The sequence below is a fragment of the Peromyscus californicus genome, unplaced genomic scaffold (assembly GCF_007827085.1).
Source record: "Peromyscus californicus insignis strain IS unplaced genomic scaffold, ASM782708v3 Scaffold_10__1_contigs__length_136768540, whole genome shotgun sequence".
In the NCBI taxonomy this organism is placed as follows: Eukaryota; Metazoa; Chordata; class Mammalia; order Rodentia; family Cricetidae; genus Peromyscus; species Peromyscus californicus.
This window is the reverse complement of record NW_026294391.1, coordinates 133,231,475-133,257,312: the sequence shown is the minus strand read 5'-3', so window position 1 is coordinate 133,257,312 and position 25,838 is coordinate 133,231,475. Positions and strand designations below refer to the sequence as shown.

Here is a 25,838-nt window from a genome sequence, read left to right as displayed (position 1 = left end):
CAAGGGGCAAGGTTAGCTACCCCAAGTGCGCAGGCCAGAAAAGGACAGAGCCAGCTCTTCTGAGCCCAAGTCACCCTGGCTAACTCTCCTGTGAAGGGCAGGGCCAGGTCTTCCAGGGCTGGCAAGGGGCAGGGCCAGCTTTCTTGTGCCACTAGGCCCTGCTGCTTTCTTGCTCCCTGCTCTGCACATCTACTTTGGTAGAGATGAAAACAAAACTATTTTGTATTTTATAAACAACACTTATCTTGCTTTCTCCCCTACACAGAGTGGGACTAAATGTCCACCTCATATTTGGTACCATAATGACTTGCTCTGTCTTAAAACTTTTGTTTCCAATGACTATGAATGCTTTGTGCAAAACTGAATTATTCAATGACAATGCTGCTAACTGCCTTCCTTTTGAAAACCATGAAGAATAATGCAAGCCAGAGACTTTCAGATCCTGATGAGTGTCCCATGTAGCACCTGAATAATCTAATACAAAGGAAACACTGACCAACCGGAATATTTGCTATTATAGATCTTTATTTTGCTTTTTGCTACTTACATGTTTTTACTTATTTCTGTATATTTTTCAGAAGCATAATCTTATGCTTCTTCATGTTTCACTTTCTTGAAATCAGGATTGTCAAGGTCTTTTTCTCACATGAATGTCGATTAATAAGCTCAACGTGGGCACCCAGTTATCTAGTGAAGCTCTGCTACTCTATGACCCTTGCAGGTCAGACCACCCAGGTCACTCAGCTATTAGTCATTCTCATTCTTGCTTTTTACTGTCTTGGCCCAATACCACTGCTGAAGATCTGTATGTATGTGACTTCATCATAGTTCATCTGCTTCTAGAATGTTATTGACTTAGTTGCCATTGAAAGAATCCTCTAGTATCATCTAAAGTCATCTACTACAGTACTGTGCAAAATTCTGGTACCTGTACCTTTGCTGATAAATACTGATCCCAGGGATACAGTCTGGCATGATGGTGGGTGCAAATTCTGACACAGTTCCACATGATGACCCTGACCAGTTGGCGTATTTCATAATTTAAGTATACCAGAGAGATACTTTAATATCTTTCCCCCCCCTTGAAAGCCCAACACTGATAATGTAGATTTCATATTAATCACAGGATATTATACAACAAACATGAACATACTCCACTTTTGGTAGGACAGTTACAATTACATTGGATGCTAGGTTGTAGAGTAGCTAGAAAGTTCCTTCTTACTACCACAGGGTCATGCAGATGGAGTGCTTAGTGAATACATTCAGTAGTTAATAGCTTGAAGGTGTACCTACTATATATACAGAGTAAGGAACCCTCATTAGGAATGGTCACAATCTCAGCAAAACTTCCTTCTAAGTATGCCAAGAGTTTGCAGCCCTGCAACTATCGAGGATGACACAAATTGTAAGAATACATTGGATGAACTCCATTAAGACCCAACATATTATTCTCTCTGCAGACACCCCACAGTGCAAATCAAACTGGGCAGGAAATGCATCACACATTTCTTCAACAAAATGATGATTTGGAAAGACAGACAGCTAGTGTCCTGCTCAGTTACAGATTCTAGGGTAAAAGGTAAGGGGAGGGCAAGACAGGAGAGTAGTAAAGTAGGGTTGCTCCATCCCAGATTTAGTAAGACTCTTCCTTCTGTCCAAGCTCTTGGACTGGCTGAACTCTAGGAGCAGATCCTCTGCACTTCAGCAATTGCTTGGTGTTGGGAGACATTGGGAAAGAGACATAGGCAGCCAGATAGAGAGGGTATGCCTGCATGGGAAGGGGAACTAGGAACAGCTAGAATCAGGCTTGACAATGGACAACAGACCACACACAGAACACAAGGGGAGATCTGGAAACTTTTAAGAGATACCACAGACATGGGAAAACCAGAAGATTCAAGTTCCTGAAAAGTTGTCATTGCCAAATCTCCACAGCACTTTGACACTTAACCTCACAGAGTATGAATAACAGTAGAATTTAACTGCTTTCATTGCAGCACATTAGGGCAAAATAGTCTTTTAAGGGTATGATATATCTAGCTATGTGGATATTTACAACTGGCCTCTCTGCCCTTCCTCTGCTGCCCCTTTGTTCCACTACTCCAATTCCTCTTTGCAACTTTACTCCAATGATGTGTTCAACACTTCAAGATTGTAGGGCTCCAAATCCAAGAACACAGCCAATGAATGTTCAGATTCCAGATGAGAGCTCTCTGTTCTCCCTTTAATCTGGACCTCTTTGTGCTGGCTTCCCAAAACAAAAGAGGCAATCTTAGACATTTTGGTAGTAACTTCCTGTTTTGAGCTGTCTTAAAAGTATGTGTGAGTATATGCATCTCTATTTGTGAGTGTGTATGTCTGGCTATGCGTGTGAGTGTAACTAGAAACGTGGGTACTCCTGATGTGTATGTATGCATGTGTGATGGCATGGGTGTGTGTGGCTGCGTGTGAGTCTGGAACTGCATCTATGTGTGGAGAAGAGAAGGGGCAATACACTGGGACCATCTAGTCAGTACCTGGGCTTCTTTCCACTTTCACTTCTCTGAATCTTTCCTTGAATTGAGTTAAAGTCAGAAATGTTCAAACTTCAAATTCAAGGTAGAGTTTGGGGCCTCTTCAAACAGCCAACAACTGTTTGAATGAGCTACAAATATACTTCTCCAATAGGCCCACCACCACAGTCCTTGTCCACAGACATCTCAGGCACCTTTGGTTCTTAGAATGCAGCTGTTGGCACCCAACGCACATCCTTTCACTGCATGCTTGTCTATAGCTGCAACCAATTCTCATCTGTGTCAGGCTCACATAGTGAGTATGGTAATGGAATGAATTTTAAAATTATAACCTTTTCTTCAAGTCTCTGAATCCCTACCCCATTTTCCACACCTTATTTCTATTCCCAGTTCATCTTTTGGTACCTTTCAGCATCAAGCAAAATGCTCAGCACTCCAAGTTTATCCCATGGACCAATTAGTCTCTATCCCCAAGGCACTAACATTACCGCTTCTTAGGACTATGTTCACTTCCTCTGGGTCTTCTACCCAGGACACAGCAGAGATGGGTGGAGGAAGAATGAGGAGTTGATGGAGACCAATAGACCCTACTCGCTGGCTCCCTAGAACTAGAAAGAAACAGTCAGTCCAGCTAAACAAGACTCTCCCCACTGGGTCAAAACAGGTCACTAGAGTCCTGATGTTTCTACAAGAACCTCCAACAGGGAATACATAAGGTTTTTGATGTATGTCCTTTTACACTAACTAAATTTGATAAACACAGGTATATAGACATATACTTTCTAGAAATGTACACAGAATGCATTCACCTGTGTTAATATAAGTACACATGTACACTGACACTATCATAGAGATGTATACATTTAAATTATTCATCCACACAGTACAGATATGCATTCATACATACTAACATAGATTTACACTACTGCAGTGCTATTCAGCTTCTTAAATGGTTGTATGACACATAGATCTACTTGTATGCATGCACACTCATCCCCAGGGATACACAGAAATATATAAACACAGAAGTATAGTTAAAGAGGTGGGTGGGCTATGTATGGGTACAGGGTTGAAGGAGAGGCTGTCTATAAAGGGGGAACATAGATTGAATGCTTGGAAAAGCTCTCTCATGACCTCCATCAATGAGCTAGTGCTTCCTGGCAGGTTGGCGTGCAGGCTCATCCTACTGTCATCAGGAACCCTGTTGAGTGGACGGGGCCATATTCTCCACCTGCTCAGTTCATGCTCAGTGGCTGCTCAGTAGCCTCTTGCTTGGCAGCCCGACAGGTAGATTCTGTAGGGATGTTCCTTTGAGCAAAAGGGAAGGGGCAGTAGGGGAGTGCATCAGTTGAGAGTTAGGTAGATAAGGAGAAAGAACAAGCATCCATAAGCATGGCACACAAGCTCCACTTTTTCCTTGGAACACTGGGGACAAGGTGCTTTGTCTTCCCTGGCTCACAGGGCTCCTGTGAGGATCCAACGATGTGATGGGTCAGGGAGCTCGTTGGCACTTACTATGCACTAGACAAACAGAAAGGATTAGTATATAGATTCACAGTAGTTGTCCATATGCTATTGGCTGATGGCAAAATAGCAAGTCTGAACTTTCTCAACTAGTGCTTACTCACCAAGTGCTTCTACTGTAGCTAGTAATCAACTCAGCAGTTGTTAGAAAGCTAACTCCTAACTGAACAGAAGTTCTGAGTTCCTACTGTCAGGCAACGTGAAGCAGAAATACAGGCAAGAAAAGGTCTAATAACTTTAAATGGAACATCTGAACATGTACAAACTCTAGCCTGACATCACCCCCTTGTCTTACATACCCCTGCTGGAAGCATGCATTCTCACTTACCCTGCTATATCTCTTTGCAGTCCCTTCCACCTTCCCCTCTCACTCCTGTACCACAACTTCACACTCAAAGTACAAGGCACTTATAAATGTTTACCAACTTTCCTTTTGTCAGAATATCCAAGCCATGCCTAGCACCTCTGCATACCCAAGACCAACTTAGCTTGACTTCTTCCAAAACCCTTTTTAGCAGGCGGACAAGGTGCATGACACCCAGGAGGAAGAAAAAAAAGTGATGCAAAAGTAATTTCAACACCTTGAGGGGACTAAAAGGAAAGCTCTCAGGAATGCTTGTGAACCAGGCTCAGATTCTCCTCATTCCTCAGCCTGGCTCTTCTCTGTCCTTTCAACACTTCTGAAGGCATTTCTAGACTGATGGACTGTTCAAAGTGTTTGAAAGGTAAGAGTCTTCTAGCAGGAGGAAAATAATGTGCTATTTATCTTCATGTCTTCCTCAATCCCTTACTCTTTGGCTACATGTTCTCTCCATCTCCTCCTCACCTCATAATAAAGAAAAGGGCACAACAGATTTGATTGCCCTAACAACTGCCAAATAAAATAAAAGGGAAGAGGGAAAAACAAAACCTAAGGAACTATGAAGGAAACACATCATAGTATCTCTGCTGCTGTAGGGTATGGGAAACTAATAGATGTGGTACAACCAGTAAACCACATTGAACAACCCAAAGGAAAGAGGGAAGAGGAAACGGGACCACCTATCAACCTTAGGGACCCGGTCAGGGTTAAAGATCTGGAAAGAGAACTCTTCATTGAATGAGCACCCAGGGCTTGAGGGGCAACTCTCCCCAGACTCTGAGCTATGGTCCTTCTCTCGGTCACAGGCCATGAGCTCCTTATCAGTAAGGCTCCAGATATTGTCAGCATCCCCCTTGCATAGTTCATCAAGGCCAAGCCAGCTGCTCTTGATACTGATGTCATCCTGTAAGCTCTCAATCTTATCAAGGTCCCAACTTGCTTCTTGCACACACCTCTGGCCATTGTGGAACATGAGCCTTCCCCTGGGGCTGCTGTCATGGCCATGGCTTTCAGAGCTTAGGCTCTCTTCAGAGTCTCCATCACCATGGGCCTCAGAATGGTTGTGGATTTTGATGGGGATAATACTGTCATTAGTGAGAAAGCCATGAAAGTGAATGGTACAGCCATGCACTGTTTGCTCAGAGGTGGAGGGCAGATCACTCAGGCTTTCTCCAGTGGCCAATTGGGCCTGGCTTGGGGTGGAAGAGAGTGGGATGAGGCTTTCCGAGGTAGCCAGCTGGGCCTGTTCTGAAGTGAGTACCAAGGACACAAGACTTTCCGGACTTGCCAGATGAGCCTGCATGGGGCTGTCAGGAAGAGGATCAGCTCTGTCTTCCACTCTGTCTTCCACATTAATCAGGCCATCCTTGGAGGAGATAATGGATAAGCTGATCAGTTTCATGTCAATTAGTGGGCATGAATGAGGGAAGAGAAAAAGGAGGGAACTTTCCTGCTTAGTGCTTTCAATGCTGCTGTTGATGTCTTTGATAACCTGTTGGGCTCTCTGATGTGCTCATAGGGGTTGAGAAACTGGACCAGGAAGTTGTTTTAGTATGCAGAGAATGTCATAGCTGCAGTAAAGCAACTGTCTCTCTTGGGGGCAGTTGTAACCTCAGAAGTGCCATGTGCTATATGTAGGCTTCTCAGGTAGGGTGAAGCTGGGCTTTCTGCAAAGGAGTGGTGTTGCTGGGCATTCATGTATATTCCAAAGCAAAAGGCCCAGTATGTTCTCAGGTATCTGAAGTGCCAGGGAAGGAAAAGTTTGAAGGCCAACTTCTCTGGTGTCTGTCTCCCTGGGTCTCACCCTTCCTTTTGGCTTCATCACTTGCTCTAGAAGCCCATAAAATGGAGCAAATTTGGCTCAAAGATCTAGAGAAATCAAGTTCTGACTTCTCTTGTCTCATGATATCAAATAATGATCATCAATGAATGAGTGTGGGCATGCCTGTCATATACAAGTTATGTATGAGGATTACAGCAACTATGAAATGTAAAAGGGTCAAGTGCTAAGCCTAGGCTGAGGAGGAGCTCAGGGAAAGCTGGCTGTCAGTCAAAATGTCAAACCTGCACATTTCCCACCACCACTTCTTGGTAGCGGTATCGGGCAACAACTCTCCTGGGTTTCTTGCACCTCCTGCGATTGTGCTGAGGTCCTTGACTGAAGAAAAGGTAGTTGATGTAGACATACTCCAGCAGGGACAGGAACACGAAGAACAGGCACACAAGGATGTAGATGTCAATGGCTTTGATACAGGAAATATGGGGGAGTTTATCTCGCATATGTGAGTCGATGGTGGTCAGGACAAGAATAGAAGTTAGGCCTATGGACAACACAGTACAGGTTTAGTCTCCCTTGATAGCTGCAGTTTTTAGCAAGTCTATACCCCAAAGTAGGTGAGCAGAGGCCACCTCTGGAGTAGAGGCTTTTCCCATGTCCTCTCCTAGTTCTTTCTCCCTATGCTTCACCAGGGTGATTGTTCTGGATTGAGTTCCAATTCCTAGTCATGGTTTAAATACTTTATATCTCCAGTTCCATATAGTTCTTCTTTTAGTATCTGAAGAGGTTTTCTAAACCCTAAAATATCACACATATAGCTGTATTTGTGCTCCTAAAGGAAAAGATAGAGCAATTTGCCCTACAGAAGGTAAAAACAAACCAAGAAGCCCAATATCCTAGGCTGTTCCTTGCTTAAAACATTTCTTGCCTTCCCCAAACTTAGAGCAGAAGTTCAAGGTCTTCCCAGTTTTGCCTGTACTTTTTTCTAAGCAAAATGACTCAAGTTTCTTCCTGAGAGGTGATAGAGAAGACTTACCAATTGTCACCCTGGTAGCAGAGGAATCATAGTTCATCCAAAATGATATCCAGGAGAGAATAGTGGTGAGGACTGTGGGCCAATAGACCTGCACAAGGTAACTGCGGACTTCTCTTTGAACCTGGAACTTCACTATCAGGCGCATGTAGGAGCCTGTAAGAAGACACAGTGGTGTCAGGCCCATGTGGCACATCAAGTCAGCTCTAATCCCTCTCCTGCCTCACTCATTCCACATGAGACGATTTTATTCTGCAAACAGATGGAGGGTGAGAGGCCAGCACTGTGAGGAGCAGGAATCATTTCCAGTTGTAGAATGTTGTCAGCCTGCCCAAGCCTTCCACAATTTTCTCCATCTGTAGGTGTTAGCCATTAGCCACCAGGGCTTTATCAATAGGGGAGAAAGATGTGTTCAGATCCAAAGGAATGGGAAAGGAGGGAGCCAACTACAAGGATCAAAAGCAGATGCCCCCAAGACTGTGTAGTGGTGTAAAAGGGACAAGAAACAGCAGAGAAAGAGTGGGTTTGGCCCACCTGTGTAGAAATACACCTCCTTGCTAGTAATTGTCCTCCCCAGGTAGGTAAACTGAGGGATGTGCAGCTCATCAGTAATGTGGATGGCATTCTCATCTTCCCAGGATAACACAATGTCTTCGATGGTATAGCCATCTAAGAGGTGAAACAAAGAGTTAATCTAGGCAGATTTTACTCCAAGCAGTCTGTGAAAACCAAAGCATGGTTGGCACTTAGAATTTGGGGGGCTACTTTGTGGTTCTTTGAGTCTGAGCGTGGGGATTTTGAATACTTGCAAAGACAGGACTCCCATTTTGAAGTTTTTTAGGCAGGAAGGAATGTGTAGCAAAAAGATGCTATGAACTTTTACCCATGAGTATGTACAGTTTTTCAGTTGAATTACCTACACCATAAAGGTCACCTACTCCCAGATGCCATCTATATCTATATCTATATCTATATCTATATCTATATCTATATCTATGTCTATGTCTATGTCTATGTCTATGTCTATGTTTATGTCTATGTCTATGTCTATGTCTATATCTATATCTGTATATCTATATAGCTATTGGTCAATTTATTGTGTAGCCATCATTCATCTTTCATTTATCTACTGCTTGTGTACATGTTTGGGAAGAGATATGGGAGTGGAGAGCAGAAGAGCTGTGCTATTTCTCTTGGTTTCAACTATACTTGTGCTTTCCTGACTATAGCAGCTCCACTCAGGGATGAAAGGTCCACAGGAGAAATACGTACAGCTCTCCACCTCCAGCTTGCAGGCTTGCTTGTCCATCGGGAATTTTTGCAGATCCAGGGAACAGGCTGCTGTTGTGGTAAGCCTGACAAAGAAGACAAAAAAGGAGGGAAAAATTATTCAAGTTTATTCTTAAGGATTCTGCAGGGTGGGGAGACAAGAGTTAGGTGGAGGATTGACCCATGTGTATGTAATTGGAGGAAGAGAGAGAAAGAGAGAGAAAATTGGAATTTGACAAGGAATTACAAGATTTTGCAGAGCTAAAACAAAGAGCAGATATATATCATGTCAGAAAATCCACAGAACATCAGAATGGGAAGGGCCCTTGAGGAAACAATACAGAGACAGAAAGACTTGTGCTTGTTAAAGTATCAGCAAGGCTGTTGAGAGAACACTGTATGCTATGTGTAATGTGCTGAGGCTGCAGAGCCACTGGGGAAGGCAGGCATGTGGTGTGCAAATATAGATATGGATAGTGACCCAGGCCCGCCTCTGACCATATCTACATCCGTGTCAGTGGTGAGGGCCTATGTGGCACCAAGAGCTAGAAAGATGTCAGTGGGCACAAAATGCCTATCCATGGAGGGCTCAGACAGTGCTGACAGTAGATACAGCCAAAAGAGGCATCAAGTTGCTATGCTGTGCACCCAGGAGAGGAATCTGAGAAAATGGCCTTGGAAGAGACAGGGAGGTGACTTGGATTTGAATATGATGTAATGAAAAAAGCTCTTTGCTGCTGCATATCTGTCCCATTTCTTTTTCTTCCCTTCCCATCTGCTAACTTAGCTCAGTCCCTGTCAATTCTTGCAGGAATTTCATTTTGGGGACTGGTAGTGGTTAGTTTGTATGTGTGTGTGTACTTCCCTCTTTTTAAATAAAATGAATTTCCCAAGTATTATTCATCATCAGTGAATGCCTCTTTTACTTTAAACAAGAGTGATTATTGATCAGTTTCAGATAAGCATTGGGATTGTGTAGTGGGTAGTATGCATATATGTGTGTACTTCCATTTTCTAAAAGAAAAATGAATTTCCCAAGTATATTCATCAGCCAGTGCCTCCTTTACTTTAAACAAGAGTGATTATTGATCAGTTTCAGGTAAGCATTGGTATTCAATGACTCCATAGAGATGTGGATGGAGGAAGAAAGAAGGAATGGGAAGAGAGCACTTCAGAGTAAGAGAAACCCAATTATTAGACTTGTAACTACCTGTCAAACAAACCATGGTAGCTACCACCAAGATGACCTTTCAGCTTGCCTTCACTGACAATCTGTTTCAGCTGAAACTGTGAAGTCAGCTTTGGAGATTGCTCTATTGCAAATAGATCAGTGGAGACTACCAATATGCATGTGTTCTGTGTGGAAAGAGAGCAGGGGCTCAGTCCTCTTATAGCACTAGCTCCCCCACTTCTCCTAACACCCTGCACGGTGCAAACATAAGGAAGTGGGGAGAGGTGGAGCACCTTCTTCACTGCAAAGGCTTCAGCATTCACAGTCTCCCTGCCTCATGGCACACACAAGGAAAAATGGAGGAAGAGGTCTTTTGGCCCAGGGAATCAAGATTTCTTTTTAAAAAAATCTATATGACAATACATAAAAATTAATGAAAACAGTATTTTCTTTCACAAATGGTAGGTGACATTGTAAATTCCTTTCCTTATTGTCCACAAAATAAAGTAACACTGTTCTCAGTGTGCTCAGATTCCTTAATACAACCTCCCATTATAGGACACATCTGCAAGGGCAGAAGTTGGCTACAGCATCTAAACTAAACTGGGACCTCATGCTTTTTACCAATCTAGTATTTAGCCATGAGAATTTCTGAGGATTTCTTGAAGACGGAGACATTTGCATCAGGGGTTGGAAAGTGTACAAAGTTTCAACTCATGAAAAAAGAGAAAGGGCCACTGTAGACAGGAGTAGTAGAAGCCAAGGTGGGGGGACAGGGCAGGTTAGGATGCCTGTGGAAAGTTTCGAAAGTGTATGTACACACAAGGCGAATCTGGAAAACAGGGATCTCTTATGTATATTCCTTCTAATGTATTGTGGGATACACAGCAGGAAAAAAGGAAGCTTGCTAGGACAGCCTAAGACTCTTACATGAACTCACCGGATGCCATATCGCACTGTTCCATCTGGGTGAAGCTGAAACACACGATTCTCCACAGTTACATCATGCACAAAGGCATTTTTGCTATTCACAAAGTAGCAGTCAGGGACCCACAGCTTCTCATGCATATGATAGTCCAGAGTCAGGTTCAGGTTGGTCTCATAGTATGCTAAGCGTGTGTCCTTCCAGGTCTGATGCAAAAACATCGTGATTGTATAGTCCTGGGGAGAGATAAATGACAGTTGTCAGGTTGTCTAGCATTCTGTCTTCTGTATTATATGTACACACATACATATATACTACTATATGAAACACATCATACAGACAGGTGCATAAAACATAAACACGTTTAAGAAAGAACAGCAAAATAAAGCTTCTATAGTTAATACCTAGGTTAGGAAACAGAACGTGACCAATAACTTTCAAGTTCCAAAATGTGTCCTTTTTAGAGCACATTTCCCACAACCAGCAGGAAACATTCATTATTCAAGTTTTTTATGACACTGTTTCCCATGCTTTAGGTTAGAGTTTCATTGTCTCCATGTGTATTTTGAGAAACAGTGCTTATTTGGACTTCTTTTTGGAATGTTATCTAATCAGAATCAAACTGTATGTCTGTAGCCTGTCTCTTAACTCCCTCAATATTGTATTTGTGAGGCCCATTAAAGTTGCTGTATGTAACTATATATAATTTGATCTCTTGTATTCCTGGAGAATATTTCCACATGTGAACACACAATGTATATAATCATGTAAAAAAGCACCATACATGCCTAAACCAGGAAGAAATAATGATGGCAAAGTGAAATTGCCGTTTGTGTCCCTGTAAAAGTTGAAAACAGGTGAGGGGTAGCAGTGCTTCCACCTCACCAACATCGGTAGCATCTGACTCTTGTTTTGGGCAATTTGATGTGTACATAGTGGGCTTTCACTGTGAGTTCATTTTGCTGATTACAAACAAGGTCAAACATTTTCTCATATGGTCATCTACTACTTAGTTTTCTTTACAAAAGTACAGTTCTCATTCATTTTTGATTGCTTTAAAATATTCTTATCCATCCTCAGGCATTATATATATTTTGAATACCAGCTCTCTGTGTTGCAAATATCTCCATCTACTCTGAATTACCTTTTCACTCATCACAGTGGCTTTGTTTTGTAAAACTGAAGTTTCAGAAGTTTTGGCTATACAGAATTGCCTATAGCCAACATCAAATACCAGTATTTATTTTTATGATTTGAAATTTGTGTCTTGTGAAATAACTCTTTACCTACCCTGCAGTACAAAGATAGTATGCTATGAAAACTTTTAAAAGCTCCAAAGATTTTCTTTTGAGTTGTTAATCTACATGTAACTGAATTTTTGGATATGCTGTGATGGACTTCAATTGATTTTTTTCTATTCCAGAGGGCTGTCATGTGAGTTCTGTCACAGGTCAGAACAATTACAGTTGGCTTATGACTATGCTTGTCCCTTATCTCCAACACCATGTTTATAACATAAAGACTTACCATATTTATTTCTGAGATCTGTTCAATACTGGAGACATAGATAGATACTGACACAGGCACAGGGGCACCTACAATACAGGAAGATACAATCACATGAAAAGTTGGATAAAGGTTAAAAGTATATGCTTAGGACCCAGTTGTCTAGGCTAAAAGTAGTTTTGATGTTTGCTTGTTGTGTGATCTTGAGTAGGTCACCTAACCTCTCTGAGCCTGAGCTTCCTTGTGGATTAAATGGGGATAATGCAATCATAGTTAATGAAGGTCAAGTACTTAGAGCAAGGCCTGGCTCATGCTATGATGAAAGGAAGGTATAAGGACAACACAAAAGGAAAATAAACTTTTTGTGATTATTTCTGTATGCTTGTGCATGGTCAAGTATTTTGCTCATATATATGTGTATGTATGGTCATTTATATGTATATGTGTAATATATGAGTTTAGGTCATGTTTGTATGTCTGAATGTGTGAATCTTAGTGAGTGTGTCATGCTTGTGTATGTCTATGTGAATGAATTCTTGAATGTGTTCATGTGAATGAATACTGTGTGATGGTGATTTGATTAATGTGCAAGTGTGACTAAGTGTATAATTTTTTTTTCTGAGACAGGGTTTCTCTGTGTAGTTTTGGTGCCTGTCCTGGATCTCACTCTGTTGACCAGGCTGGCCTCAAACTCACAGAGATCCACCTGGCTCTGTCTCCCCAGTGCTGGGATTAAAGGTGTGTGCCACTATCATCTGACTGAAATATTTTCTACTTTCTCCTTTAACCAATAACTTACTTAGAAGCATTTTGTTTAATTCACAAGAACAGTTCTTGTTTGTTATCCACAGGAAATTGGATATGTTCTGCTTTCTAATTTTTTTCCCCTTAGACCTGTGTATTTGCAGTGTCCATTGGCAAGACTCAAATATGATCATTGTTGTGAAAACAGTAAGCTGTTGGGTAGTATGGAGAAATACAATTTACTATTCTCATCAACTTACAGCAAAGAGCTTTCTAGAAACATTGTGTTTGATTGCTGCCTTTCAGGCTGCTGTCCCCATACTTTTAGCAGATGGCAGCTATATTAGTAGGCAACAAGCCTCAGAAAGCCCCCAGAGAGGCCTACATTCCAGCATCTTTCTCCAAGACCTGATTGTTAGCCCCTTCCTCCAAGGTCAGGCTTCTTCAGACCAACCTAGTGATGTCTTTTCATATGTGGAATGCTGTGGAGCTAAAGGGACATCACAGAAGCCTGCCAAAGGGCTCTTAGTTTAAGAGGAAGTGTGTACTGAAATGCAGTGTATATTCTCCTTGCCAAACCATGATCTGGCACAGGGACACAACCTTCCTATACCTTCCTTTACTGTACAATGATGGATGTCTGTGACATGCTCCTGTGTGTGTGTGTGTGTGTGTGTGTGTGTGTGTGTGTGTGTGTGAGAGAGAGAGAGAGAGAGAGAGAGAGAGAGAGAGAAAGAGAGAGAGAGAGAGAGAGAGAGAGAGAGAGAGAGAGAGAGAGAGAGAGAGAGAGGAGTCGTGACCATTCTTATGTGTGAAGATTAATCCCTAAAACTATATTCCATCTTAAATATAGAGGGAACTCTGTCTATTGGGAGACTATACTGGGAGCCCTGGGTTCAATGAGCCCTGAGTGCTCCAGCCTGTCTGTCTCATCAATGGGTCTTCTACTATATTTCTCCCATGTAATAGTCCTAGCCTTATAGCCTATAGTGTTCCCTTCTGTAAATGGCAGATAGTCTTAAGTTCTCTTTGTCTTCTCTCTCTACTGTTTCCATCTGTTTGACAAAATCAATGTAGAGGCCCATATTTTATAAGATGTTCCAGCCTGGCATGGTCATAATACTTGGTGTAACATGAAGATGGTGGAGAGGGGCCTCAAGCCTACTGTGGACTAACTGTGCTGGCCAAAACCCAGAGATGCACTTTTGTCTCTGTTCCCTTCTTTTAGTCCTCGATGCTTCAGGAAGGGTGCCTGAGCCTGAAACAGTGGGGAGTGTGTGCTCATTGCATGCAGATGACTATTGTTTGGCCTTTGCTGACAAACATCAGAGTGAGAAAGAGGCAACAAATAAATAAATAAATATCAATTTCCTTGCCATCCTCTGGGGCTTGGCACAAATGATTCAAAGCTGGTACCATGTAAGGGGTATTAACTGTGCTTTACTACCTGAATTTCTGTCTTCCCCCTTCCCTTGAGGATCCACATGGAAAAGGTACCACCACTGTGGCCTCAGTAGCATAAAGGTATTATGTGCCGCCTTCTTTTTCCAACCTGGTTTCCCATGCATACTGACCTTGGAGCCCCTTGCCTGTGTCTTCTGCCCTTGTGTAGTGGAGGAAAGGGATGCACAAGCTAATAATCTCACCCCTTAAATTTAGGGCCAAGGGAAACCTCCTTGGTTTTCAAGGTGGTACAGTATTTTTAGAAGACAGTTACTTATGAGCACAAATATGAATCATTAGTGGTGACTATCCATTAGAGTGTGTCTTATCCTACAGTAAGCTGTCCTGTGTTGTAGCTCCTTCTGCTATCTTTGAGCTGAAAATTAACTAACCCCAATTTAAAGCACTTTTTCTTTTGTCTGTCCTTGGTTTGGGCTTCTTAGGTGTCCCCTTTGTCACTGAATGGTACTCCTATTGTGTGGGTTCCTGGTGGGCTATCTACCACTTAAAGCTTTATGTGGTCCAGGATAAGCAGAATCTAGAAAGTGCCCATCAGCTTCTTGGAAGTGTGTGTGTGTAAGTTTCTTTGTCACTTCTCATCTTTGTGCTGTTGGGATTTTATTTGTTAGTGGCCATCAGTCCGAGTTTTATGAAGAACACATGTAGTACAGTATGCTAGATGAACTGAATTTGGTGGGAGCTGAAGACTTGGGAAAGCAGGGTATTATAGAAGGGTCCCAGGCCTAGGTGAGTTAGGTGACAGAGGCAGAGAAGACCATGGCCTCAATTCTGAATTCCCTGAATTACTTAAGGGTGGCAACACCTTTGGAAGGGAGTAAGGAAAGAAAAAGTCTCTGGCATAGAAGGCTGGTACATACATGTGAGGTACATTCTAAGAAGAGAGCAGAAGAACTGAGAGATTAGGAATCTGGGGTTGCTCCATTGCAAGGCTTGGCAGACTCAAGAAGGTAGGATTTGTGGGGCAGAGGCCTACAGAGCCTGGTTAGCTTACAGGGTGGAGCTGGCTCTATTCTATCTAACACAAAAGCCTCTGGTGTCTGGATTTGGCTTACCTCCAAAATTTGGTCTCAGTCGGACATCATATGTTGATAGCACCCTGTCCAAAATCTTTTGAACCACAGCTTCATTTGCACAATTTTTGCTGGAACAGAGAAGCCATGAGTAAATGCTGGTTGACTTGAGGCTTATTTGCCAGTGGCTGGTTTGCCAAAGCCATCACATATGCAAACATGGCCAGTCATATGTGTCTGTGCTCTCTCCCTCCCTTCTTCCCCTTCCAGCTCACAGTGAGTCAGCCAGAAGCACAGCAGTGACGCAGACTCTTTTCCCCTTCCCCTCCCCCTTCACAGCTTTAATCCAGAGGGTGGGGCCCAAGGACTGGCTCCCTGTTACCAGGCAGGAATAGTGAGGGGGTGGGGAGGAAAACGCACCATAGGAGAGGGGGGAAACTGGGCAGATGAGATCCTCAGAAAACTACAGCATTTTAATTCTCTGAGAAACTATATCTTGAGGTGCCCCTGGATGCTGATTGCTGATAATCCTCTTTCCAGGGGTACCTCATTGCCCCAGGAAGTCAGCTCCCACTGGCAAGTGTCTCCCCTGAGCTGAGCTTATGTTTTCTATCTCAAAGGCACATTTCTTCTACCTGGTCTGAGTCCCCCCCCCCCCCCCCATTTATGTCAACCTTGTGCTTGAGAATTGGCATATGACATATGGCTCAGAAAGAGAGCAGTGGGGGCAGGGAGAGAGAAAATGTCTTGCTCATATAACAGAGATTTATGGCCCTCATTGAACTAAACCATTTCAGATTCCTGGTGTTTAGTGCTGTCTTCAAAAAGATCTATCCTGGGAGCAAGCATCTCACTCACTACACATGTGCTTTCAGCCTGGAGGTTTCTTAGGTGAGAACACGTAAGTGAAGCCAGCTCAGCTGCATAGAGCTGGCCTTTCCAGAGGTCTCTGAGATGTTCATTGAATTTATCTAGACTTTCAATCCCCAAAGGACTTTTAAATGACAACAGGCCCCAGGTATCATTATTACTGTGACTGTTTGGATCTTTGATTCATTGTTCCTGCAATCTCTGTCTCTGTCTTTCTCTCTCTCTGTGTCTTTCTCTGTCCCTTCATCTCTCCTTCACTCCCCCCACCCCCTGTATGTGTTCACTGACGCAATCTGGTATGTTGGGTTGAGAGCACTGCAGGGCTGCCTGCTGGAACCTTGCCCAGCTAACCCCCCCACCCCCGTTTCTGAATACATGTTTATTTCTAGTTTGCCACTTAAAATTATTTCTCATTTTCCTCAATCATAAAATTTAATTCTGTAACATTTCAAAGTGTGCGCATGAATTATTTCCAAATTAAAGAAATACATTCCTGCCTGTTTCTGTCCAAAGAATTTCCCATGTGCCAGCCCTCCAGCTCTGTAGCCACGACAAATACACATTTTGTGTGTGTGTGTGTGTGTGTGTGTGTGTGTGTGTGTGTGTGTGTGTGTGATCTACATGTCAAGGATGACGGTTTATCCCCTCTTCAGATACTTACAGACCTAAACCAACTTTAAATCAAGCACAGAGAAAAACTGAAATCTTCAAATGTTTTTACGGGAGTAAGCACAAAAGCTTACCTCTCTTAAGCCAGAAGGTTATGCCATTTACAGCTACTGATTTCACAGAGTTAATCATTTTAATCTGCTGTATTTGATAGAGGAACACACAACACACACACACACACACACACACACACACACACACACACACACACACACACACACACAGACTGCCTCAGCAAATGGACTAAAAATCTACTCAAACAGGTGTCTTTCCTGTCTGTTTTGAGAATTGCCCATGTACACCTCCCAGTCCCACGGGCTTCAGAGAACACAACTGGGAAAAGCTGCCTGGGACCTCAGTCCTTGAGGATGATCAGGTAGACTCGGGGGTGAGGGTGCTCCTAGCTAGCCTCAAGGCTTGGGCTAATGGTAGGCATGCAGCAGTAACAGGTGGGTTGAAGCTAGGAGTATCATTTCACAGCTGTCCCCACACCCCCTTCATCTCCTAGGCAAGCCGGGGTCCGAGTCCCCTGCACCCAGCCCACACCCAGTCCAAGAGGCCAAAACCTTCTGCTTGTCCCTGTCCCTTCCGTGCTCAGCTAGCCTGGGCCGCTTACCAGTTGAAGAGATCCAGGATGACTTCGGGCATGCTGGAGGAGAGCTCAAAGTGGAATTTCGGGGTGGGACTGGGGCCGTTGCTCTCTGCGAGCCAAGTCCTGATGAGCAGCAGGAGCACGGCGGCTCGCAGCATGCCTCGGATGCCCATGGCTGCGATGCTCTGGGAATGGCAGCGAATAGCTGGGAAAGCGGACAGGGTTAGGGTGGGAGAGAGTCAGTACGAGGCAAAGGGGGCGGGATCGCTAGCCCTTCTGCAGAACCGCGACACTAAGGAGAGACCTGAAGGGTGCAGGGAGTGTGGAGACCGTCTGGAGCCTAGAGCAGGGAAAAACAGCCGCTCTGCAGCAGCTCTCCCCAACGCAGTGGTCCACAGGGCGAGCCTGGCTGCTGCGAGGTGTGCTCTATGGCTCAAGGCCGAGTCTGGGTGCCGAGTGGGGCGGGGCGGGCTGCTGGCTCCGCCCACTCCGACAGCAACACCAGCTGAGCCAATCCCGCGGGTACCAGAAGCCACACAAATAGGCGCATGCCGTGCACCCCACCCCCACCAGCCCCTTTAGGCCTCTGTAGTCATCCCTGGACCAGCACCAGCCACCAGGTCCAGCCATGCGAGAGGGAGGGGCTTACTGCCTAGACTGGAAGCAGGGGTGTCTGGCTCTGGGCCTCTGCAGAAGGGACATGATGTGTTTCTCTTAGACTTTGTGTCCAAGAGTTTGCATCTTGTTGTGAAAGGAGTGTGGCTATTTGACTGTCGTGGCTAGATATGCACTCTGAAACACTTGCACACCTTTGGGGAACCAGGAGGTTATTCACAGATCATTGACGCTCCAGTAACTCAATGTGCTTAACCCAATCCAATGTGTTTCATCTTTGACTGGGTTGATGGAATCTCTTACCAAGGGGTCTTATGACAAGGCTTTGACTACAGAGGATGGAAATTGTCTTCTTGGAGCCTAATTTCCCAGAGGGTTATTCTCCTCGACTTTGGGTTCTCAAGAAAAACAAATTCAGGGAGCTGAAAGTAGTCACCAGCTGGAGTCTTCCTAAAGTGTGTTTCATTGCCGTGGACAGGGAATGCAGAGTTGAAGTTAGGATCCAGGCTGACATTATGGAAGGGGAAAAGAAGGCAAAAAGCCAGTGTTTTAGATGTGCACCAGAAGGTGCCGATGCACCTGAATTCAAGTGCTATCACATGAAAAAGTCCGGGATTTTTGTTAGGGGGCTTTTATTGTTTCCCTTACCTGGAACAGAAGGGTCTTGGGGGCTATGGAATGGCTTCACACTATCCCCTTTGTCTCAGCTTGGGTCCATGACAAAGCTAGTTCAAAAAGAGGCATCACAAGAGCCCCTGTGCCAAGTGATAACAAAAGGGGTATAATCATGTTCACTAGCACTGCACCTCCCAAGTCACACCACAGAGAAGGGTAGAAGTAAAATGGGTCTCATTTAACTAGGCACACGCACATGGAAACACACCCTTTCTGCTTTTCCTCAGTACCCACTGACACAACTTAAGATTGCTTGAGCCCAGAAAAGCTTCACTCTCATGGTTTGCTCAATGTCTTGCACACTAATAAATTTAACTCTTTACTCTCCTTTTGAAAAGGCACTTTAGAAACAAAATATTCCACTTTTCATAATTTCATGCCTTCTCCTAAAGTGCAGAGTACTCTCAGGTCATCTTTTTTTTTTTTTTTAATATATCCCTTCTTCCCTCACTGTTGCAGGAAATGGACATGAAAGAAAAAAGGAATAATAGAATTTAAATGTCATTTATGATCACATATTAGAACAACTCAGCCAAGCCTGCTCTCATATTGTGAGTCTTGTCATGTCATCCCTGATCATCCATACATCCTTACAGAGATTCTCTCTGTTTCTCACCAAAAGGGTAGGGATAATCTATATCCTTTTGGCTAACTAACTGGATTGTAATATGGGTGAACTGAGGTCCAGAGAAAGAAGAGAAATTGACCCAATGTCACATAGTAGCAGAGATTTGAGCTGGAAACAATATAGGTCCAGTCAATATTGCTTGCTCCCAGAGTCTGTGGAAGAGTCTAACAACCAGCTGAGGATTCCAATCTGAGGGATATTCAATGAATCTAAGCACACTGAGTTCTTTAGTCCATTCACTTTATTCTGCTAAGTCAATTCTATCTACACAGTTTCTTTTCTGCTCTCTTACTTAGTTCCTCTCAGTCCCTTCTGCTCTTCATCCCTTCTGCTGTTCTCTCATCATTCTACCTAGTTCTTTCCATCTCCGTCCTCATCTTTGTTCATTTCCATCAATCCTCCCAGTGCTCTCAGAGAACCAGTATATATACCCACACAGTAATTCTTTGGTAAAGCAATGCGAGACTTGAAGTTTTCAGGGTCGCAGAGAGAGGTGATAAGGATCCACACATAAAGCAATTAATTGTCAGCTTCCAATTACAACCCAAAAGGGGAGTGACTAAAGGGGAGTTCTCTGGTAGGGTCAACTAAAGGCTAAGACGAATTAGGGAATTTATGTGCTCAAATTATAATCTAGAAATGGCTATGTTGCTGGAGAGCTTCTCTCCAGGTCCCACCAAGCCCCGCAGTCCCACAACCCACGTATAAAATAATCACTCAGATGCTTATATTACTTATAAACTGTATGGCCGTGGCAGGCTTCTTGCTAACTGTTCTTATATCTTAAATTAACCCATTTCTATAAATCTATACCTTGCCATGTGGCTCGTGGCTTACCGGCATCTTTACATGTTGCTTGTCCTGGCAGTGGCTGGCAGTGTCTCCCCCTCTTTCTTCCTGTTCCCTCAATTCTCCTCTCTCCTTGTCCCGCCTACACTTCCTGCCTGGTTACTGGCCAATCAGTGTTTTATTTATATAGAGCGATATCCACAGCATGGCTAGGTAGAATGTTAAGGGGTCAATAAGTCACAAGAAAGTAAACTGTCTTTGGCGACGTTTTTCCTGCTTGTCCCAGCTGCAGCTGCTTTCTGATAGGGAGGGGGACATATGCTAGGTGGCTAAGCAACCTTTGCCAGAGCATGCAGCATTTGGTTAGTAAAAGCACTTTCACTCAGAGTAATTGCTGAGGAGAAAATCTAGCAATAGCACCTGACCAAGAAGGAATAAAAACTTAATTTGCACAAGAAAGAAGCTTGGCACCTATTGCCTGTTTGGCCTTGTAGGCAGTCTCCTTGGGTCAGTGGGAAGTAACTGCCTTAACTCAGTAACTAGCAAATGGCTAAAACATCATCCCAGGAATGTGAGCAGTAAATCTCTTAAATTAGGGTCTTGTGTAAATAACCCAGGGTGAGGGTAAGGAGTTGAAGATTTAATTGTTAGTGGTTCTTTTCTCTATCTGTGGGTGAGATGAGCTAACATTTATCTATGTGCAGTTTTGTCCTTGGAAAAAGGTATCTTTGCTGGAATACTTTTGTCTGGAGAATGCCTCTGCCCGGATATATGTTAATGAAAAATAAACACAGCTGGGGACAGTTATCCAATTACCCCAAATGTATAGGGAAAGTTGTGCCCAAGATTGAGATGCGATCGTGAGAGTACATGTACACGTAACATGGAGATGCACGGTAAATAGATGGGGAGAATCATAGCTGTTATTGCACAAGAAGTTTACAACAAGAGACAGCCAGTTCATTCAAAAGGCAGTAATTCCATAACGCCTTGTGTGATGGTTTCCTCTAACAGAACCCTTAGTTCTGATAGGTTGACCTTCTGAACTCTAGTTGTCACTGCTGTATACTCCCATGGACTTTTGCTACCAGCGGCTCTCAATAGAAACCCTACATGTAGGTTTGCCTGCTTGCTGAACAGCTTGTATTCAGTGATAACTGAAAATTCAGAAAACAAAAATCAAGTGTTCATATGTGCATGGATTAATGTCAGGGTCTTCAATTCGATTCCATTGGTCTATATGTCGGTTTTTATACCAGTACCAAGCTGTTTTTATTACTATAGCTCTATAGTAGAGCTTGAGGTCAGGGATGGTGATGCCTCCAGAGGTTGCTTTATTATACAGGATTCTTTTAGCTATCCTGGGTCTTTTGTTTTTCCATGTGAAGTTGAGCATTTTTCTTTCCAAGTCTGTGAAGAATTGTGTTGGGATTTTGATGGGGATTGCATTGAATCTGTAGATTGCTTTTGGTAAGATTGCCATTTTTACTATGTTAATCCTACCTATCCATGAGCATAGGAGATCCTTCCATTTTCTGATATCTTCTTTAATTTCTTTCTTTAGAGATTTAAAGTTCTTATCAAAAAGGTCCTTCACTTGTTTAGTTAGTTAGTGTTATCCCAAGGTATTTTATATTATTTGTGGCTATTGTAAAGGGTGATGTTTCTCTGACTTCTTTCTCAGCCCTTTTATCATTTGTGTATAGGAGGGCTACTGATTTTTCTTTTGAGTTGATCTTGTATCCTGCAACTTTACTGAAGGAGTTTATCAGCTGTAGGAGTTCCCTGGTAGTTTTTTTGGGGTCACTTATGTATACTATCATATCATCTGCAAATAGTGAAAGTTTGACTTCTTCCTTTCCAATTTGTATCCCTTTGATCTCCTTTTGTTGTCTTATTGCTCTAGCTAGAACTTCAAGTACTATGTTGAATAAGTATGGGAAGAGTGGACAGCCTTGTCTTATTCCTGATTTTAGTGGAATCACTTTGAGTTTCTCTCCATTTAATTTGATGGTGGCTGTTGGCTTGCTGTAAATTGCCTTTATTATGTTTAGGTATGTTCCCTGTATTCCTGATCTCTCCAAGACTTTTATCATGAAGGGGTGTTGGATTTTGTCAAAGGCTTTTTCAGCATCTAATGAAATGATCATGTGGTTTTTTTTCTTTCAGTTTGTTTATATGGTGTATTACATTGACGGATTTTTATATGTTGAACCATCCTTGCATCCCTGGGATGAAGCCTACTTGATCATGGTGGATAATTTTTTTGATGTGTTCTTGGATTCTGTTTGCCAATATTTTGTTGAGTATTTTTGCATCAATGTTCATGAGGGAGATTGGTCTGTAATTCTCTTTCTTTGTTGCATCTTTGTGTGGTTTGTGTATCAGGGTAATTGTAGCCTCATAAAAAGAGTTTGGTAATGTTCCTTCTGTTTCTATTGTGTGGAACAATTTGATCAGTATTGGAATTAGTTCTTCTTTGAAAATCTGGTAGAATTCTGCACTGAAACCATCTGGTCCTGGACTTTTTTTTGGCTGGGAGACTTTTGATGACTGTTTCTATTTCTTTAGGGGTTATTGGCCTATTTAAATAGTTTATCTGGTCTTGATTTAACTTTGGTGTGTGGTATTTATCCAGAAAATTGTCCATTTCTTCCAGATTTTCCAATTTTGTGGAGTACAGGTTTTTGAAGTATGACCTGATGATTCTCTGGATTTCCTCATTGTCTGTTGTTATGTCTCCCTTTTCATTTCTGATTTTGTTAATTTGGATGTTCTCTCTCTGCCTTTCGGTTAATTTGGCTAGGGGTTTGTCTGTCTTGTTGAGTTTTTCAAAGAACCAACTCTTTGTTTCATTGATTTTTTGTATTGTTCTCTTGGTTTCTGTTTCATTGATTTCAGCTCTCAATTTTATTATTTCCTGGTGTCTATTCCTCCTGGGTGACTTTGCTTCTTCTTGTTCTAGAGCTTTCAGTTGTGCTGTTAAGTCACTAGTGTGAGATTTCTCCATCTTCTTTATGTGGGTGTTTAGTGCTATGAAATTTCCTCTTAGCACTGCTTTCATAGTGTCCCATAAGTTTGGGAATGTTGTAGTTTGTAGTTGTAAGAAAATGTGGTACATATACACAATGGAGTACTACTCAGCAGAGAAAAACAATGACATCATGAGGTTTGTAGGCAAATGGATGGAACTAGAAAATATAATCCTGAGTGAGGTAACTCAAACCCAGAAAAACAAACATGGTATGTGCTCACTCATAAGTGGATTCTAAATATAAAGCAAAGAACAATCAGACTGCAACCCACAGAACCAGGGAGGCTATATTGCAGGAGGGACCCTAGAATGACTGTGGCTTATAATAAGTTTTGGGTTTACTCAATTACTGGAGAAGCCTCAATCAAGCATTTCACTATTAGGATAAGAATTTATACTGTATCAAGCTGATAATAGAAAAATAAATAAGTAAAAAGAAAATTCAGACAACTGCCAGCAGGTGGCAGTATATTTGTTTGGGAGGTAGTTCCAGCACAGAGGAGTTAACTTCTGTAGCCAATTAATTGGTCTGGCCTCATTTGTTAGGGAGAGTTTTAGAACTGAAATTTTGCTCTTAGTTGTCTCCATGACTATGGATATTGCCAAAAAGTTGATGTCAATGATTTATTTCTGGACCTTAAATCCCCAAAGGATCCACTTCTGCTTTCCTTAGAGGTAATGTTTCTTTGAAATTTCTGAATCATAAGACCAAATAATGCTCCTAATGTAGCTAGGATTATATACATATTACTGCAATGTATACTTAATGAAATATTGTCTCAAAGTAGTAGTATAGCTATAAACTCTGTTCAGTGCTCTGACTGAAAGTTCAGACAACTGCCAGCAGGTGGGAGTAGATTTGTTTGGGAGATTGTTCCAGCATAGAGGAGTCAAGTTCTGCAGCCAATTAATTGGTCTGGCCTTTGGGCTGAGCCTGGAGAGATGGCTCAGTTGGTAAGGGAACTTGCCACCATACTCGATGACCTAAATTTGATCCCTGTAATTTACAGGGTAAGAGTTGTAAATTGCATAAGAGTTATAACCCCCCACAAACTGTCTTCTGGCCTTCACACATATATCATATCATTTACTCACCATATATACATACTAAAATAAAGTGAATGTATAAAATGCCTTTTAAAAATCCAGGTTGGGCTCTGGCCGCCAGCGTCCATACCGAAAGATGGCAGAGGTTGGGTCCAAGTCAGTGTTGTTCATGTGTCTCGGTAACATTTGCTGGTCACCCACTGCAGAAGCAGTTTTCAGAAAATTGGTAACTGATGAAAATGTTTCAGATAATTGGGACATTGACAGCAGTGCTGTTTCTGACTGGAACGTGGGCCGGCCCCCAGACCCAAGAGCTGTCAGCTGCCTAAGAAATCATGGCATTAGCACAGCCCATAAGGCAAGACAGATTACAAAAGAAGACTTTGCCACATTCGATTATATACTATGTATGGATGAATGCAATCTGAGAGATTTGAATAGAAGAAGTAATTAAGTTAAAAACTGCAAAGCTAAAATTGAGTTACTTGGGAGCTATGATCCACAGAAACAACTCATTATTGAAGATCCCTATTATGGCAATGATTCTGACTTTGAAGTGGTGTTCCAGCAATGCCTCAGGTGCTGCAAGGCCTTCCTGGAGAAGACTCACTAGGTGGTCCTGCCCACCACCATTGAGCAACTCACTCACCAGAGCCATGTCCAAGGGTGGTGGCAGCCCTTAGCCCCATGCCCCACCTGTCTTTTCAGCTGACTTACTACTGTATATCTTTAAAATAACTGTAGGTGGAAATTAGGAATATGTTCAGAAGGATAAAAATATTTGAGTAAGACAACTTGAGGTGTGGCTAAGCATTCTTAGACTAATTGAACCTCTCACCTTGTCCTAACCACAAAATAGTGGAACAAGCAAATATGGAACAAAATAGAACCCAATAAAGTAAGAATGACCTACAAGGTCCAGATCAGCCTCTGAGCTCAGCCAGCCTGAGTAGTCTGGTCTAACTAGAGTGTGTGCATGGGGCCTTATACCTCTGTCCTAGACTCTTGTAACAATAACTCCATCCATATCAGCCTTCCATTTAACATTGGAAGAGTTTAAACTCAGACACTGAGGACATTTAAGTATTTGAAAGAGGAGAAGCTGGCTGTGATAATGTAGGCCTGCAATTCCAGCAGGCCGTCTTGGGCTATACAGTGGAGATGGGAGCAACAGATTGATAAAATTAGCATTTTTACTCTTACTTGGCTTTTGTCTGTTGTTTTTGAGCTTTGTTCCTATTTTGCCTCAATAGTGGTATGTTTGTAGTGTTCTTTCATCAGCATTTAAAAAAGTTAACAGGCAAGCATAAGTAATTTTAGTGCATTTTCAGAAAAGTGACCTCAAATTCATATGGCTATATGTCAGAAAAGAATGTGAGTTAAACTGGGAAGTTAACAAATACAACTGAAATAGAAAAAAAAATCCAGGTTTGATGTGGGACCATGGCCCAGGGAGAGTAGTGCTGCCCTGGAAGTTCTCCTAGCTGCATTCTCATCCTGTGCTTCCACACCACAGTGAAGGGTACATTTTGGTAGTAAGACAAGAAACGATGAAGTGTGGCTGGAGAGATGAATCAGTGGTTGAGAACACTTACCTCTCTTGCCGAAGACCTGAGTTC

The 25,838-nt window shown here is 42.7% G+C and overlaps 1 protein-coding gene and 1 pseudogene across 2 annotated transcripts; one reads left to right on the top strand and one right to left on the bottom strand.

Annotated features, from left to right (window-relative positions):
• Positions 1–505: 505 nt before the first annotated feature.
• Positions 506–17,897, bottom strand: Gabrq (gamma-aminobutyric acid type A receptor subunit theta). 2 transcript variants are annotated; one of them, XM_052741073.1, is made up of 10 exons: positions 17,736–17,897; positions 17,456–17,636; positions 15,343–15,431; positions 12,104–12,171; positions 10,592–10,812; positions 8,484–8,566; positions 7,746–7,880; positions 7,215–7,367; positions 6,466–6,722; positions 506–5,767 (listed from the first exon to the last, which is right to left on the bottom strand). In XM_052741073.1, the coding sequence occupies exons 2-10, from the start codon at positions 17,602–17,604 to the stop codon at positions 5,009–5,011; spliced, it is 1,914 nt and encodes a 637-aa protein (XP_052597033.1). In that variant the 5' UTR covers positions 17,605–17,636; positions 17,736–17,897; the 3' UTR covers positions 506–5,008. The 2 variants fall into 2 exon arrangements, with proteins under 2 accessions (XP_052597033.1, XP_052597042.1); XM_052741082.1 differs by having other exon boundaries at positions 506–4,037; positions 5,355–5,767; positions 17,456–17,895.
• A 6,396-nt stretch (positions 17,898–24,293) lies between these two features.
• On the top strand, positions 24,294–25,629 carry LOC128112218 (low molecular weight phosphotyrosine protein phosphatase-like; annotated as a pseudogene).
• The last annotated feature ends 209 nt before the right edge of the window (positions 25,630–25,838 follow it).